The sequence below is a fragment of the Scyliorhinus canicula genome, chromosome 16 (genome assembly GCF_902713615.1).
Source record: "Scyliorhinus canicula chromosome 16, sScyCan1.1, whole genome shotgun sequence".
In the NCBI taxonomy this organism is placed as follows: domain Eukaryota; kingdom Metazoa; phylum Chordata; class Chondrichthyes; order Carcharhiniformes; family Scyliorhinidae; genus Scyliorhinus; species Scyliorhinus canicula.
This window is the reverse complement of record NC_052161.1, coordinates 114,407,963-114,423,788: the sequence shown is the minus strand read 5'-3', so window position 1 is coordinate 114,423,788 and position 15,826 is coordinate 114,407,963. Positions and strand designations below refer to the sequence as shown.

The following is a 15,826-nucleotide window of genomic DNA, read 5'->3' as shown; positions in this document are numbered from 1 at the left end:
TGAATAGCCTGTGCAGCTTCTGTTGTCTAATAAACCCATGGTGAATGGCCTCTTGGGCAATTTACCAGAGGGCTACCTGTGCTTATGGGTCTGTATGCTTGTAAGTGCTTGGGCCTTCAGGAAAGAACAAAACAAATTGGAAAAGCAATAAAAATTGTTCAGAAAACTTTCCCCATTTTGTTGTGTCATCTTCCAGTATACAAGAAAGCACACAAATCAGGGATAGCAAGCACCCCAAGTTGTAAATTGCAAACCATCAATTCATTACCATAGGGATGGCATCGCGCCCTTAATATTCTTATTTGCCAAGTCCAGATTGCTAATTAAGTTTACACTCCGGGAACTTGACTTGCCTTGTTACAATTTGAATTTAAGAAAACCAATGCAATTTCATAAATTGATTTTGAGGGCCACTCTGCACTGGAATCTTTCTTTATAAAATTTTTGGCCCCCTCCATGTTGTTGGGTTGCAAGTTCTATGGCTGATTTGCAGCCCTTGTGTAGCTCACCCAAGTGGCAATTCTTCATGTGGAAGCCAGGGCATTGAATTTCAGCAGCCTACTTAACATTAAGTAGGTACTACACCTAAACTCAATCCCTTTCTTGTCTGAAAGCCATCTGCAAGTTTTGCTGCAGGAGTCATGAGTGAACCTTGGTAGATTAATTTTTCTCATCCCTAGACAGGAGGGGAGGACTGAGGACAGAGGCAATAAGTGAAGATCAGCTGGAGTAACCCAGATTGGCAGTTCTGGTGGACTTCTTCCAACTAACCCCAGGAGACCCAGGGAGAAGTTACAATTGTTCATTCATGGATTCAAGCATAGAGAGCACTGCCCCAGGGAAACTTCCGAAGCAGCACTTTCCTCTAATACAGCTCTCCGCTCTGTTGTAGCACTCACAAGGAGAGCGTTCTGATACAGCACTCTCTTCTAGTTCACAGGTGCACACTGCTTATACAGTTAGTCAGTACACAGGGCATTATTTAAAATTCCGATCTTGTATTATTAAATCTTTCAAGGACCAATTATCTCCTTCTAGTTAGAGACTATCTGCTCTGACATAAACAGCCAAGGCCTTACTGATGGGTCCTTGTTGATCTCAGGTCCTTGATGCTTTATAAAGTTCAATCAGGGTATAAGCATTTGACTAGCATGTGCTCTTTACTCTAAGCTCTAATCCCCTTTTTGCTAAATCTACTCATTTACCTGAACACTTCTATTTGGCTTAACACTATGCCATGTATTTTACCCCATCAGCCTATTGAAAGAGGATCTAGAATTCTACTGACTGGAAATTGGGGTAACACATTCTCAAAGTCAATTAAGGATGGGCAATGCATGCTAGCTTTGCCAGTGATGCTCACATTCCGTGAAATTGTTTTTTTTTAAACTAGACGCTTGTAGCAGTTTTTCCGTTGGAATCATTTTGGTAATTCTACAAAGGTAATAAAACAATCCTGGCAGGGTAAGGATATTATTGCTCCATGTTCAGTACAAGGAGGTTAAGCATGGACTGCAATTGTGACAACGTCCCACTCAGTCTCACAAATACCAATCATGTCTTGTAAGAGTGACAAACCAATTGAGATTAACGAGCAAGGCAAACCTGTACGAAGAGCAGCATTCTCTACTGTATTGGAATGTTGGCATGTGTTATGTAATTATGTATTGGAGCAAACTTTAACTTCTGACTTGGGTGACTGAGCCACGGTGGTAGTGGTCATGTTGTTACTAACATTTCCGTAAAGTGCTGGGTATTTGTATTTTGTTCTATGTCTGCTTGAACTAAGCAGAACATCCAGCATTACAGTGGAAGATTTACTACTTCCAGAACAGGCTGTGGCTGGAGGAAGCACCTTGAGCTGTATAATGGGAGGTTGATCTACTGGTGCGCTGCATGATGCCTAATCCTATAACCTGGTGTGGCAGTGGTGAAAATAGTGGAGGTAATGAATTGATATCTTTACACATTAATCCTATTGGTGTAGCATTGAAGTAGGGATGGCTTTGTGCAATATTTGGTAATTAAGGTTGGCGCATAAATTGCATGCTGAGGACCCTGCATTCTACACTGCATTGCTTATTTATCTCCGAGGATGCCAGGTGCTGCCAAATTTGACTAATATCTGTTGTTATTGTGAGTGGCACATAGCAATTGTTTTGTCTGTTGTGGATATTGCATTCCACTTTGGGAATTTACAGTACAATCAGATTATGGGTATCCTGGTTGAGTTTGTAATTTTATATAGAAGAGTATGAATCAAGAGAGATTTGGCCAAGTTGGAGTTGGTGTATTCAAAGCAATGAAGAGCTATTTTCAGCAGACTATTTGGATTTGAACAAGTCAATGCTCGCATTTTATACGACATGCATCAACCTGCTCATCAGTTAATACGATTCTTCTGTTTGTATGTTACACATATCCATGTAAAGGCACATTCTATTAATTCTTAAAGCTGTGCAGAAGCTTGCTTAGAAACAGATAAGTCTTTTTATATTGCAGTACTGGTTTAATGCGAGAAATGCTGTAATTGCCTCCTTGCACCACACTCCTTTCATATTTCTTGCTAGTGCCTTTCAAGCAGTGATCAGAAATTTAGCTGACAAACTGATCATCGGTTCATGAAGCTCAAAGGTGGGACTCTATAGCTTCTCTGACTGCAATGCATTTGTTATTGGTTGCAAGAAAGACCACAAGCTCTTATTAAAGTCTCAATGATGGGCTCTTTGATTGTGCAGGTAACACTATACAATACGGATCAGGATGGAAGTGATAGCCCTCGCAGCAGCCTTAACAACAGCCTGTCTGACACAAGTCTAGCGTCCGTCAACCTGAATAATGTTGGTTCTGTCCACAACTACGCACAGGTAAGTCTGTGACTTTGTGAAAACCTGTTTGTTAAAACATTTTTACTTTGCTATAACCACCTAGTGAAAAAGTGAGAATTGCCATAGTCACAGATGACCATAGGCTGCTTTCCCCTTCGAGAGAGAGAACTGGCTGGTGGTGATTTAATCTAAGGGTCACCACACCTCAGGCAAGCAGCAAGGTTGCGAAGGCGGGTCCTTCATGAATATACTCGGCCGGTATGGGAATTGAACCCACGCTATTAGCGTTGCTCCGCATCACAAACCAGCCATTCAGTTAACTGACCTCCAAACCCCTCGGAGGATGTACACTGAACCTTCAGTATGCTGTTAAGTCTGGCAGGAGCATTTCATGTTAAAAGGGGATCCTGGGCGGCACGTGGTGCAGTGGTTAGCACTGGGACTACTGCACTGAGGAGCCAGGTTCGCATCCCGGCCCTGGGTCACTGCCCGTGTGGAGTTTACACATTCTCCCCTTGTCTGTGTGACTTTCACCCCCACAACCCAAAGATGTGCTGGTTTAGTGGATTGGCCATGCTAAATTTCCCCTTAATTGGAAAAAGAAAAATAATTGGGTACTCTAAATTTATATTAAAAAAGGGATCCCTGTAATTTAGAATTAAGAAACAGTACTACAGGTAATTTGGAATGGCTAATTTACGTTTGATCCTGATTTTGAAATAAATTAGCGATGCATTCTGAAATCTGCAATATGAAGGAGAATGTGAAACTTGCTATGACATAGAAATATAGAAAATAGGAGCAGAAGGAGGTCAAACGACCCTGCTCTGCCATTCATTATAATCATGGCTGGTCATCCAACTCAATAGCCTAATCCTACTTTTCCCCCATGTCTTTTGATCCCCTTTACCCTAAGTGTTATATCCAACTGCTTTTGAAAACATACAATGTTTTTGGCCTAAACGAATTCCACAGGTTCACCACCCTGGGTGAAGAAATTTCTCCTCCTCTCTTCCTCCGTGGTCTGCTCGGTATCCTCCAACTGTGATCCCTGGTTCTGGATGCACCATCAGGAACATTCTTCCTGCATCTACCCTGACCAGTTTTGTTAGAATTTTATAGGTTTCTATGAGACCCCCCATCAACCTTCTGAACTCCAGCGAATACAATCCTAACTGATTCAATCTTTCCTCGTACGTCAGTCCCGCTGGAATCAGTCTGGTGAACCTTTGGTGCACTCCCTCTACAGCTAGAGCATCCTTCCTCAGATTGCTCAGATAAGGAGATCAAAACTGCACACATTTCAGATGTGGCCTCACCAAGACCCTGTACAATTGCTGCAAGACAGTGCTGCGCCTGTACTCGTAATCCTCTCGCATTGAAGGCCAGAATTTGCCTTCTTTAATACATGCTGTACCTTCAGTGACTGGTGTGCGAGGACACCCAGGTCTCATTGCACATTCCCCCCTCCTAATTTATTATTATTTTTTTAAATTTAAGAGTACCCAATTCATTTTTTTCCAATTAAGGGGCAATTTAACGTGATCAATCCACCTATCCTGCACATCTTTGGGTTGTGGGGGCGAAACCCATGCAAACACGGGGAGAATGTGCAAACTCCACAGACAGTGACCCAGAGCCGGGAGGCAGGAGTGCTAACCACAGCGCCACCGTGCTGCCCTCCCTCTCCTAATTTATGGCCATTCAGATAATAGTCTGCCATCTCATTTTTACTCCCAAAATGGATAACCGTGCATTTATCCAAATTATACTGCAAATGCCAGTCATTTGCCTACTCACTCAACATGTCCAAATCACGCTGAATGATAGAGTCATAGAAAAGTTACAACACAGAAAAAGGCCATTTGGCCCATCTTGTCCATGCCAGCCTGAGGACACCCAGGTGCCCTATCTAATCCCACCTTCCTGCACCCAATCCATAGCCCTGTATCTTACAACACTTGCGGTGCAGAGCCAGGTACTTTTTAAAAAAGAGTTTAGAGGCGGGTGCCGGGGTGGCAGCGAGCTGTGTGAAGCGTGTTGGTTGGATGAAGGTATAGGGAGGTGGGGCTTTGTTACCTGTTGCCACGGTTGGTTTTTGTATTTTTTAATTATGTACATATTTAAAATGCCTTCAATAAAATGTTTTTCAAAAAAATAGAGATGAGGGTCTCTGCCCCCACCACGAACTCAGGCTGCAAATTCCAGACTCCCACTGCCTTCTACGTAAAAAAGCTCTTCCTCATGACCCTCTACACCTTCTGCCACTTAGTTTGAATCCATATCCCTGGTTCTAGAATTCTCCATCAAGGGAAAAGTTTTATTCTGTCCACTCAATCTCTTCCCCTCACAATTTTGTACACATCAATTAAGTCATCCCTCAACCTTCTTTGTTCCAAGGAAAATAACCCCAACCTACCCAATCCCTCCTCGTAGCTACATTTTTCTAGCCCTGGCAACATTCTTGTAAACCTCTTCTGCACTCTCTCCAGAGCAATTACACCCTTCCTATAACATGGTAACCAGAACTATGTGCAGTACTCCATTTGTGGCCTCTCCAGTGTTTTATACAATTTCAACACAATATCCGTACTTTTATATTCTATACCTCTGCCAGTGAAGGAGAGCGTTCAATATGCTTTCTTTGCAACCATGTCTACTTGAACTGCTACCTTTACCTGTGTACTTGCACACCAAAATCTCTTATCCATCTACCCCTCTTAGTATATTTCCATAACTGTTTGACCTCCCATTTCTCTGACCTCACACTTCTCTGTTAAATTCCATCTAGCACTTTATCGCACACTCCACCAACCCATCTCTATCATTTTGGAGATTGTAGCTATTCTCTACGCTGCCCACCACTTAGCCAATCTTTGTGGTGTCTGCAAATTTACCAATCGTGCTCCCACGTACACGTCCAAATGGTTAATATATAACGCAAACAGGAAGGGTCCCAACACCGACTTGGAAATGGAACAACACTTGAAACAATGTTCCAATTGCAAGGGCAGCAATCAAACATTACCCTTTGTTTCCTGTTACTGTACTCACCTAAGCTGTCTGCAGTGCTTAGTTCTTTGTGCCTACCGTATGTTTTCTTTTTGTGTTTGATCTTCCCCTGTATTCCTCTAGATAACCAGGGGGTCCCGATTTGGCACTATCACTTATTTTTGGAGGGGATATATGTTGTATATTTAGGATCTCGCTTTTTAATGGTTCCTACTGGTTTTTCACTGATTTATCCTCTAGCAGTGCTGGCCAGTCCACCTCAGCCAAGTTTATTCTAATTTCTGTAAAATTTGCCTTCCCCAGTTCAAAACTTTTACTCCTGCTTTATCTCTGTCCTTTTCCATGGTAATACTGAATCTTACTGAATTGTGATCACTATCCTTGATATAGTTGTCAACTGTCATTTCACCCACTTGTCCTTTTTCGTTCCCCAAGACTAGGTCTAGACTTACAGGTCCCCTTGTTGGGTTTGCCATTAATTTGCCTATTTGGAGATAATACATTTTGTTTCCTCATCTAATTCATTAGTATATATTACGGATGGCTGGGGTCCCAGCACCAATCCATGCGGTACTCCACTAGTCACTGCCTGCCAACTTGAAAAAGACCTGTTAATTCCTACTCTGTTTCCTGTTTGCCGACCAGTTTTCTATCCATCTCAATACACTACCGCTAATCCCATGCTCTTGAATTTTCCACGCTACTCTCTTGCGGGATTTTGTCAGTAGCTTTCTGAAAGTCCAAATAAACCACATCCATTGACTCCCCCTCGTCACCTCTACTAATTACATCCTCGAAGAATACCAGTAGATTTGTCAAGCATGATTTCCCCTTCATAAATCCATGCTGACTCTTCTGATCCTGTCACTGTTTTCTAAGTGCTCAGCCATAAAATCTTTGATATGAGGCGAATGGATTCTAGAATTTTCCTCACTAGCGATGTCAGGCTTACCGGTCTCCAATTCCCTGTTTTTTCTCTACCTCCCTTTTTAAAACATTAGCTACCCTCCAATCTGCAGGAACTGTTCCAGACTCTATAGAATCTTGGAAGATGATCACCAACACATCCACTATTCCTGGCGCCACTTAAGTATTCTGGGATATAGATTATCTGGCCCTGGAGATTTATCAGCCTTCAATCCCATTAATTTCCCAACACCATTTCTCTACGAATATTGATCTCCTTCAATTCCTCCCTCTTACTAAACCCTGCGTTTCACAACATTTCTGGTATCTGATTTGTGTTCTCGTTTGTGAAGACAGAATCAAAGTATGTGTTTAGTTGCTCGGCCTCTTTGTCCCCTATTGTGCATTCCCCTGTTTCTGACTGTAAGGGTCCTACTTTTGTCTCTACTAATCTTTTTCTCTTCACGTAACTATAGAAACTTTTACAGTCAGTTTTTATGTTACCTGCAAGCTTACTGCCATACTCTATTTTCCCCTTCTTAATCAATTCCCTGTTCCTTCTCTGCTGAATTCTAAACTGCTCCTAATCCTCAGACCTGTTTTCCATGGCTAATTTGTATGCTTCTTCCTTGGATTGAATTCTATCTCTAATTTTCCTTGTAAACCATGGATTGGCCACCTTTCCCATTTTACTTTTGTTCCAGACAAGAATAAGCTATTGTTGCAGTTTCTCCATGCACTCCTTGCCTTTCCACTGTCAGGGTTAGGGGGATAGAGTTGAAGCGAGGGCTTAAGTGGGTCGGTGCAGACTCAATGGCCCGAATGGCCTCCTTCTGCACTGTATGTTCTATATTCTATTCTATTCTATCCCTTTAAGTAACATTTCCCTCGATCAAAGCCAACTCATGCCTCATATCATCATAGTTTCCTTTAATATTCAGGACCCTAGTCTCTGAATCAACTACTTCATTCTCCATCTTTATGAAAAATTCTATCATATTATAGTCGCTCATCCCCAAGGGTTCTTGCACAACTAGATTGCCAATGATTCAATTCTCATTACACAGTACCCAGTCTAGGGTGGCATGTTCTCTAGTTGGTTCCTCAATGTATTGGTCCAGAAAACCATCCTGTATACACTCCAGCAATTCCTCCTCTACAGTAAAGTGATTGAAATGTTTAGCATAGATGCATTTAAGGGGAAAGCAGACAAACCTGAGGGAGAAAGGAATGGAAGCATGTGGTGAATGATTGAGGTGAAGTACGTTGGGAAGAGATTTATGTGGAACATGATAAATGTGATAGAACTGTGGAGACAAATGCCTATTTCTGTGCGGTAAATACTATGCAATTTTAGGAATAGTGTGCTGTAGTTACTGAGCCCGGATATTCAGATTTAAACAAAATGGAGCTTTATCACTTTTTATAAAAGCTAAAGTGATCAAAATCTGAAAACTCAAGACTAAAACTACATGTGGTGTAAATAAACAAAACAATAAGGAAATGGGAAGAAAACATTCTGAAATGTGAGCAATGCTGGAAATACACAGAGGTTAGCCAACATCTGGAAGGTGGGACTCTCTAAGGAAGCCTAAGATCTGATAACAGATCAACCAAATTTTCATTTTTTTCCCCCCATGTTCAGATTGCAGACAGACCTGCTGGACACAAGTGTTTTTTTAATTTTGAGTACTGGTTTGCAAGGAAGCCTAGCAGTTCTTGGTACTTCAGTACACCCTGTCCTTTCAGTCTCATGGTTGGATTACAAGATCTGATATCACTTGGTGTTCAGTTTCCCAGCTGCGCGTCACCCCACTTCCCAACTCCTACATGTAGATGTGCAGCCTGTGAATTTTCAGTTGGTGTGCCACTTTCTAGACCCTACATTAATGGCTTGTGTGTTTCCATTTGTACAGGTGACAAACCGGGCTGATCCAGTCTCCCAGAGTCTAACACCACAGCAACAGCAATACAACATGCCCGAGAGGGACACAAAACCACCTTTCTCAGAATACAACTTTGAAGATCTGAGTGCCTCCTTCCGTAGCCTTTATAAATCCGTTTTTGAGCAGTCTCTCAGCCAGCAGGGTGAGTGTGGACTCGGTGTCCCACATGTGCTACATTTCACAGGTTCTCTAAATAAATATTAGTTTCATATTATTCCAATTGAAGCATTTTTTCAATGTTGAATTATCCTAACGTTAATCAAAAAATCTTTAAATGCCATACTGATCTGCGCTTATGTAATGTTTTCTTTGTATTTTACACGCTTGAAAATATTATCTTTGGTGTTATTTTCTTCCTATTCGCAACTGGAGATAAAATAATATTTTGAAGAGAGGGAGGGCTAATGTCATATCCTGATTGATCCGGAATATGGGTTAGTGTTGAGAGAGACAGGTCTACATTTACTCTAAACCTGGGGCTTGCACTTCTTTATTTATTTATTTATTTATTTATTTATTTTTATTCTCATTTTCCACATTTTCATCAAATACACAACAAAAGATAACCAACAGTAACAAATACAATATCAATCCCCCAACCAGCATCCTCTTCAATATACAAACCCAAACATCACCCATACATTCCAAATACAGCAAAACAAAAGGACCAAAAGAGAATCAATGGTGATACAATAAACAATGTGCTAAAACCCCCAATTACCCCCCCCTCAGTGTTCGATGGCATCCAATTCTTGAAAGTGTGAGATAAACAATGCCCATGAATTGTAGAACCCTTCTATATTCCCCCTCCGCTCAAACTTCACCTTCTTGAGCATCAAAAATTCCAGCAGGTCACCCCCGCCAAGCCGAGGCACAGGGCGGAGAAGCTAACCTCCACCCCAGCAAGACCCTCCTCCGGGCAATCAGCGCGGCGAAGGCTAGAACATGTGCATCTGCCAGCAGCCCGTGCTGGTCCGACACCCCGAAAATGGTTCTAGGGGCCCTGGCTCCAAACTCCCATGTACCACCCCTGAGATTACCTTAATAAACCTCCCTCGAATACAACTCCAGCTTTGGGCAGGACCAAAACATGTTAACATGGTTTGCGGGGCTCCTCCCATAGCGCTCACATACATCCTCCACCCCCTCAAAGAGTTGGCTCATCCTCGCCTCGTGAGGTGCACCGTATACACGTTCTTCAACTATATTAGCCCCAACTTCGTGCACGGGGTTGAGGCATTTACCCTCCGGAGCACCTCACACCACAAACCATTTTCTATAACCTTCCCCAACCTCCCAGGATACCTGGACCTTCCCCAAAATCCCAGAGCTGCAGATATGTAAATACTTCCTCTCTTCCCGCCCCAGTTCACACCTTGTCCCCAACTCCCGAAGCCTCAGGAAACAACCTCCCAGGAACAGATTTTCTAATTCCCTGACTTCCTTCCTTCTCCTCCTGTCCCTGAAACCTCCTATCCCACCTTCCGGCCTCAAATCCATGCCCTCCCCAATCTGCATCCCCCTGACCCCGCCTACAATCAAAATGCTACCTCAACTGCCTCCAAATCTTCAGCATTGCCACCACTGGACTCTCAGAATATCTACCTGGGGCCCATTTGGAGAAGCTCCCGTATACCCCCATCGACGCACTAGCTCTGACACATGCAATAATAAATCATCCGTGTATAGAGACACCCTATGTTCCACCCCCACCCCCACCCCCACACTATTCCCTTCCACATCCCCGAACTGAGCCAAAGGATCAGTTGCTAGCGCAAATAACAGAGGGGACATGGGGCACCCCTGCCTGGTCCCCCAGTGCTGAGGAAAATACCCCAAACTTATATTGTTTGTGTGGACACTCGCCCTGGGCTCCCTGTACAATAACCGTACCCACTCCACAAATCTCGGCCCAATCCCAAACCGCTGTAACACCGCAATCAAATACTCCCAATCTACTCGATCAAATGCCTTTTCTGCATCCAACGCAACTGTCACCTCTGTCTTCTTTCTCTTTGACGACATCGTAACCACATTTAGCACCCTCCTAATATTCAAAAATAGCTGCCTCCCTTTCACGAACCCTGTCTGGTCTTCCCCATCTCTTTTGGGCGGCACCCCTCCAACCGAGCTGCCAGCACCATCACCAATATCTTCGATTCCACATTCAATAACGTCAATGGTCTGTACAACCCACACTCTGTTGGATCCTTATCCTTCTTCAGCAGCAAGGAGATCGATGTCTGCCCCAAAGTCTGTGGCAACACCGTCTTCCCTATCGCCTCTTCAAACATCCCCACCATCAGCGGTGTCAAATTTGTCCCTAAATTTCTTATAATACTCCAGAACCTTCCCCAACCTCCCACCTAGCTTTAATTCTCTCCCAGGATACCTGGGCCAAAATCCTCCCATAAATCGATGCCTCACCCCCCATTACATTGGCATGAGGACAGATAGGGCAGCACGTTAGCGCAGTTGCTTCACAGCTCCAGGGTCCCAGGTTTGATTCCCCGCTGGGGTCACTGTCTGTGCGGAGTCTGCACGTTCCCCGCGTATCTGCGTGGGTTTCCGGTTTTCTCCCACAGTCCAAAGGCGTACAGATTAGGTGGATTGGCCATGATAAATTGCCCTTTGTGACCAAAAAAGGTTAGGAGGGGTTATTGGGTTATAGGGATAGGATGTAAGAGAGGGCTTAAGTGGGTCGGTGCAGACTCGATGGGCTGAATGGCTTCCTTCTGCACTGTATGTTCTATGTACTCCACTGGTCCCGACTTTTTGAGGGGGTGGAGGATGTTTGTGAACACTGTGGGGGAGGGGGCCCGCAGATCACGTTCATATGTTTTGGTCCTGCCTAAAACTGGAGGGGTATTGGAGGGAAGTCTTTAGGGTAATCTCAAAGGTGGTGCACGTGAGACTCGAATCTGGTCTCCCAGAAGCCATATTCAGGGTGTCTGATGGGCCAGAGTTGGGAGCGGGTGCGGAGGCAGATGCCTTGGCCTCGCTGCTTGCCTGATGACAGATTCTGTTTGGGTGGAGGTCGGCTTCTCCGCCCTGTGCCTCGGCGTGGCGGGGAACCTGCTGGAGTTCTTAACGCTCGAGGAAGTAAAGTTCGAGTTGAGCGGGAGGATGGAAGGGTTATATAACTCTTGGGCCTTGTTCATCATGCATTTTAATGTATTGGATGACATCGAACATTAACGGGGGTTTGGAATGTATAAGTTAATGATTCTTTTTCCTTGGTGTTTTTTTATTCAAAATGTCAGGAGCTGTTTCAGAGTGGGTGGGGTGAGGGGATTGTTGGCTAGGGGATTGCCTTTGTAGTTGTTAATTATTTGTTGTTGTATAAATGACGAAACGGAAAAAGGAGAATAAAATTATTTTTTAAAAAAAATAATACTCCACTGGGAACCCATCCGGTTCTGCCACCTTACTCGATCGTGTCCTTCGAATTGCCTCCTTTGTCTCCTATTCCCCTACCGACCCCTTCAATGTGGCCTTATCTTCCTCCCCCATCCATGGATACTCCAGACCGACCAGGAATTCCCTCATCTCCCGGGCCTCACCCGGTGCCTCCGACCTGTACAAATTTTGATAAAACGCCTCAAACACCCTATTGACCTGGTCCAAGACTACCACCAATTTTCTTGTCCTATCCTGCACCTGGACAATTTTCCTCGCCGCTGCCTCCCTCTATAGTTGGCCTGCCTGCATGCATCCCACCGTCTCCCCATATTCCTAAATTGCTCCCGTCGCCCGCCTCAATTGGCGCACCGCCTTCCACGTAGACAACCAATTAAAACTAGCCTGTAGCTCCCTCCTTTTATCCAAAAGCGCTGGATCTACATCCCCCCGCATACCTCCTGTCCACCTCCAACATCTTATCTATCAACCTTTGCTGCTCCACCCTCACCTCTTTATCCACCTTCACCTTATACGATATCACCTGCCCCCTCACCACCACCTTCAGAGCCTCCCATACCACCGCCTGTGATACCACCACTCATGCAGTTATAACCCACGTATTCCTCAATTACCTTCCCGCTCTTTCCACAGAAACCTCAGTCCCCCAGCAACCCCATGTCCTATCTCCACCCCGGCCTCTGCACTTTCCCCTTGTCCAAGACCATGTCCACCCAATGCGGCACATGATCCGAAATTGCTATCGCTGAGTACTCTGACCCCTTAACCCCAGCCAACAGCGCCTTCCCTACTACAAAGAAATCTATCATCGAGAACACCTTGCGGATCGAGGAAGAAACAAATACTCCCCCTCCTCGGGTGCAATACCTCCACGGCTCCACTCCTCCCATTTCCTCCATAGGTCCAGTCAATGCGCCCCCCCCAATCCACCATCATCGTAACTCTGGGCTATGCCCACTGGACCTGATCTGCCCCACCCATCGAACCCCTCTACCCCCCCCTCACAGAATCCCCCCCATCCACTTGCTCTTGAACCCCCCCCCCCCCCCACAACACCTCCGTTCTCTAGCTCGTGCTTTGGCCCCTGCCCAGCACCCCTCCCGCCCAGTCCCAAACAAACAAGACAATGAATACCCCCCTTTAACAAACCTATCCCGTGCAAATATACAAGCCCCCGAAAAAACCTTCGTTATAAAAAAGAAAAATATTAACCCATATAACCGCATGAAATAAAATATAGAAAATAGAACTATATAAAGACTCTTCCAACTACAGTCCCCACAGTCCAAGACCAGTCCTCAGTCCCATTCCTCGCTTCTGCCCCAATATTTCCACCTTCACAAACTCATCTGCCACTTCGAAGTAAAGGTCTCTGGAGTTGTAGCTCACCCTCAACTTCGCTGAGTACACTATGCCAAACTACACCCCACTGTTATACAGTGCCATCTTCACTCGGCTGAAGGCTGCCCGACTCCTCGCCAGTTGCACAGTTAAGTCCTGGTAAATACGTACACCAGCTCCAGTCCACTGCACCTCCCCCTTCTGCTTCGCCTAACTCAGGAGCTTCTCCTTCACATGGTGCCTGTGGAAGCAAACAATCACTGCTCTTGGCGGCTCATTCGTCTTTGGTTAAGACCTCAACGACCGATGAGTCCGGTCCAGTTCATACCAGGAAGGATCCTCTCACTCCCCACCAACTCCGCAAACACCTTGGCAAAGTACTCCATCAGCCTCAGGCCCTCGACCCCCTCAGGCAGGCCCACGATCCTCAAATTTTGCCACCTTGACCTATTTTCCAAGTACTCCAATTTTGCTCGCAGCCCTTTGTTGGCCTCGACTACCCTCTGCAGCTCCTCCCCCATCGGGGTGAGCTGATCGCTGTGCTGCGACATGGCTTCCTCCACTCCATTTTCTTACCCTGCTCCCGCACCTCGGCCGATGCCTTCAACACAGCTACCTTCACCTGGGCAATTGTCTCCTTCAACAACACCTTCAACGCCACCATCATCTCCTTCCTCAGCACCTCCATGTGCTTTGCGAACTGCTTCTCCAATTCCAAAGCCATCACCTCAGTCATCTTTTCTGATGTAAGCAGTGCGGCCCCACCCAGTGACCCAGCCTCCGCCATCTTGCCAGCTCCCGGGCTGGCCCTTGCACTCGACAGCGAACCTTCCTCCCTTCGCGGCGGCTTTCTTCTGGTGTTTCGACATCTTCCTTATGCCTTCCTACACTCGATTTTGAAAAAAGTGCCCCTGGGACCGGGCATTAAACTCCAAAAAAACAAGCCTCGAGCAGGAGCCACCCTACGTGTGACTTCCCCAGCCGTGCCACCACCGGAACTCCTGCACTGCTTTCTACCGCAATAGTACTCATACACATGGAACTGTTGCCTCTTGTCTTACATTTTCCTGATAACCTTGGAAGACCAAGCTCCTAAATCTCTTGGTCTCCTCTTGGCTTATCCAGGTGTTGACTGAGCTTCTTTTGATGCTGTTTTCTCTCCTCTGTTGTTCTCCTACAATTGAAGGAAAGGAATGCCCTTGGGAGCCAGGTGTTTATTCATATGGTGATAGTAAGGGAGCTATTAATAGAACTGTTCAGTGGAACTGTTAGTCCTGCAGTATTTTATTTTCCTGTGGGAAAAGTGCCAGTTCTTGGCAACTTGCCAAGTTGAATGATTGAAATCTTGCTGTGTGGGGAAGTACAAGCACAAATCACTCCCTGCTTCAGCATATAGCAGCACTCAAAAGTACGATCCTTGAGCAAGCAGTTGGGATTGTGACTGAGAGTAATAAGCTAATGCAGCGTGTGAGTGAATCTTAAGATTGTTTCTGGATAGCAAGGGAAGTCTTCAAATTTCAAGGAATTGTGCAATGTGACTGTCGTGCTTAAAAGGTTGTCTAAGCTAATAGTGTGACCACATCGAGCCGTAGTTTATTTTCCTGAGTGTTATTGAAAAATAAAATTCTGTTGAAGCTTTTCATACTGCACTCATCAAGACAAAATTTTAAAACAATGCTTGGCAGTTCACTGCCAGTCACCACTAGTGTATTCTCCATGGCAATGCCTCTATCAGAGTCCACTTACAAACCAATCAGCACTCTCTCTTCATACAGTATAAAGTTGTTGTTTCCTCTGACATTGGTATTCTTGTGATTGTTCTGATGAGTGCAAGATAAAAAGCTTTGACCAAATGACCTATTTTCTTGTCCTTTTTTAAAAAATGTTTTTATTCTCCATTTTCACATTTTCCTTCAAAATTTACACCCCACCAACGAGCAGTAAACGGTAACAGATACAAAGTCAATACCCTTAACATCAACAACGATCCCATCCTCCCACCATTCCAACCAATGGCCCACCTGTCAATATATGCATCAAATAAAACAAACCCCCCCCCCCCCCCCACGGTGGAAAAAAAAACAAAGACGAAAAAGAGAAAGGAGTCCGGAATCGCCCATGGTCACCATTAACCTATAGAGTTCCCCCCCCCGCCCCCCAATGATACTCAATGCCATCCAACCTCCGAAAGAGTACCGTAAATGACACCCAAGAGTTGTAAACCCCCCTCAACTCCTCCCCTCCACGCCCTCATGTAAAAATCCTTCTCCCCCCCCCCCCCCCCCAACTTTCCACCTCGGCTAGACCCCTGGACCCTGTTCTGCCAGGCTCCGATGGCCGCAGCCCCTCCCCTCCACCTCACCCCCTTTCACT

At 45.1% G+C, this 15,826-nt stretch overlaps 1 protein-coding gene across 9 annotated transcripts in view; it reads left to right on the top strand.

Annotated features, from left to right (window-relative positions):
• foxj3 (forkhead box J3) overlaps positions 1 to 15,826 on the top strand; it is a 171,570-nt gene that overhangs the window by 116,505 nt on the left and 39,239 nt on the right. For 7 of the 9 annotated variants that reach the window (XM_038773172.1, XM_038773171.1, XM_038773170.1 and 4 more), the window contains exons 6-7: positions 2,739 to 2,867; positions 8,663 to 8,876. In XM_038773172.1, the coding sequence (XP_038629100.1) occupies positions 2,739 to 2,867; positions 8,663 to 8,876 (343 nt within the window). The remainder of the gene's footprint in view (positions 1 to 2,738; positions 2,868 to 8,662; positions 8,877 to 15,826) is intronic. The other 2 variants (XM_038773173.1, XM_038773167.1) reach the window with 1 other exon arrangement.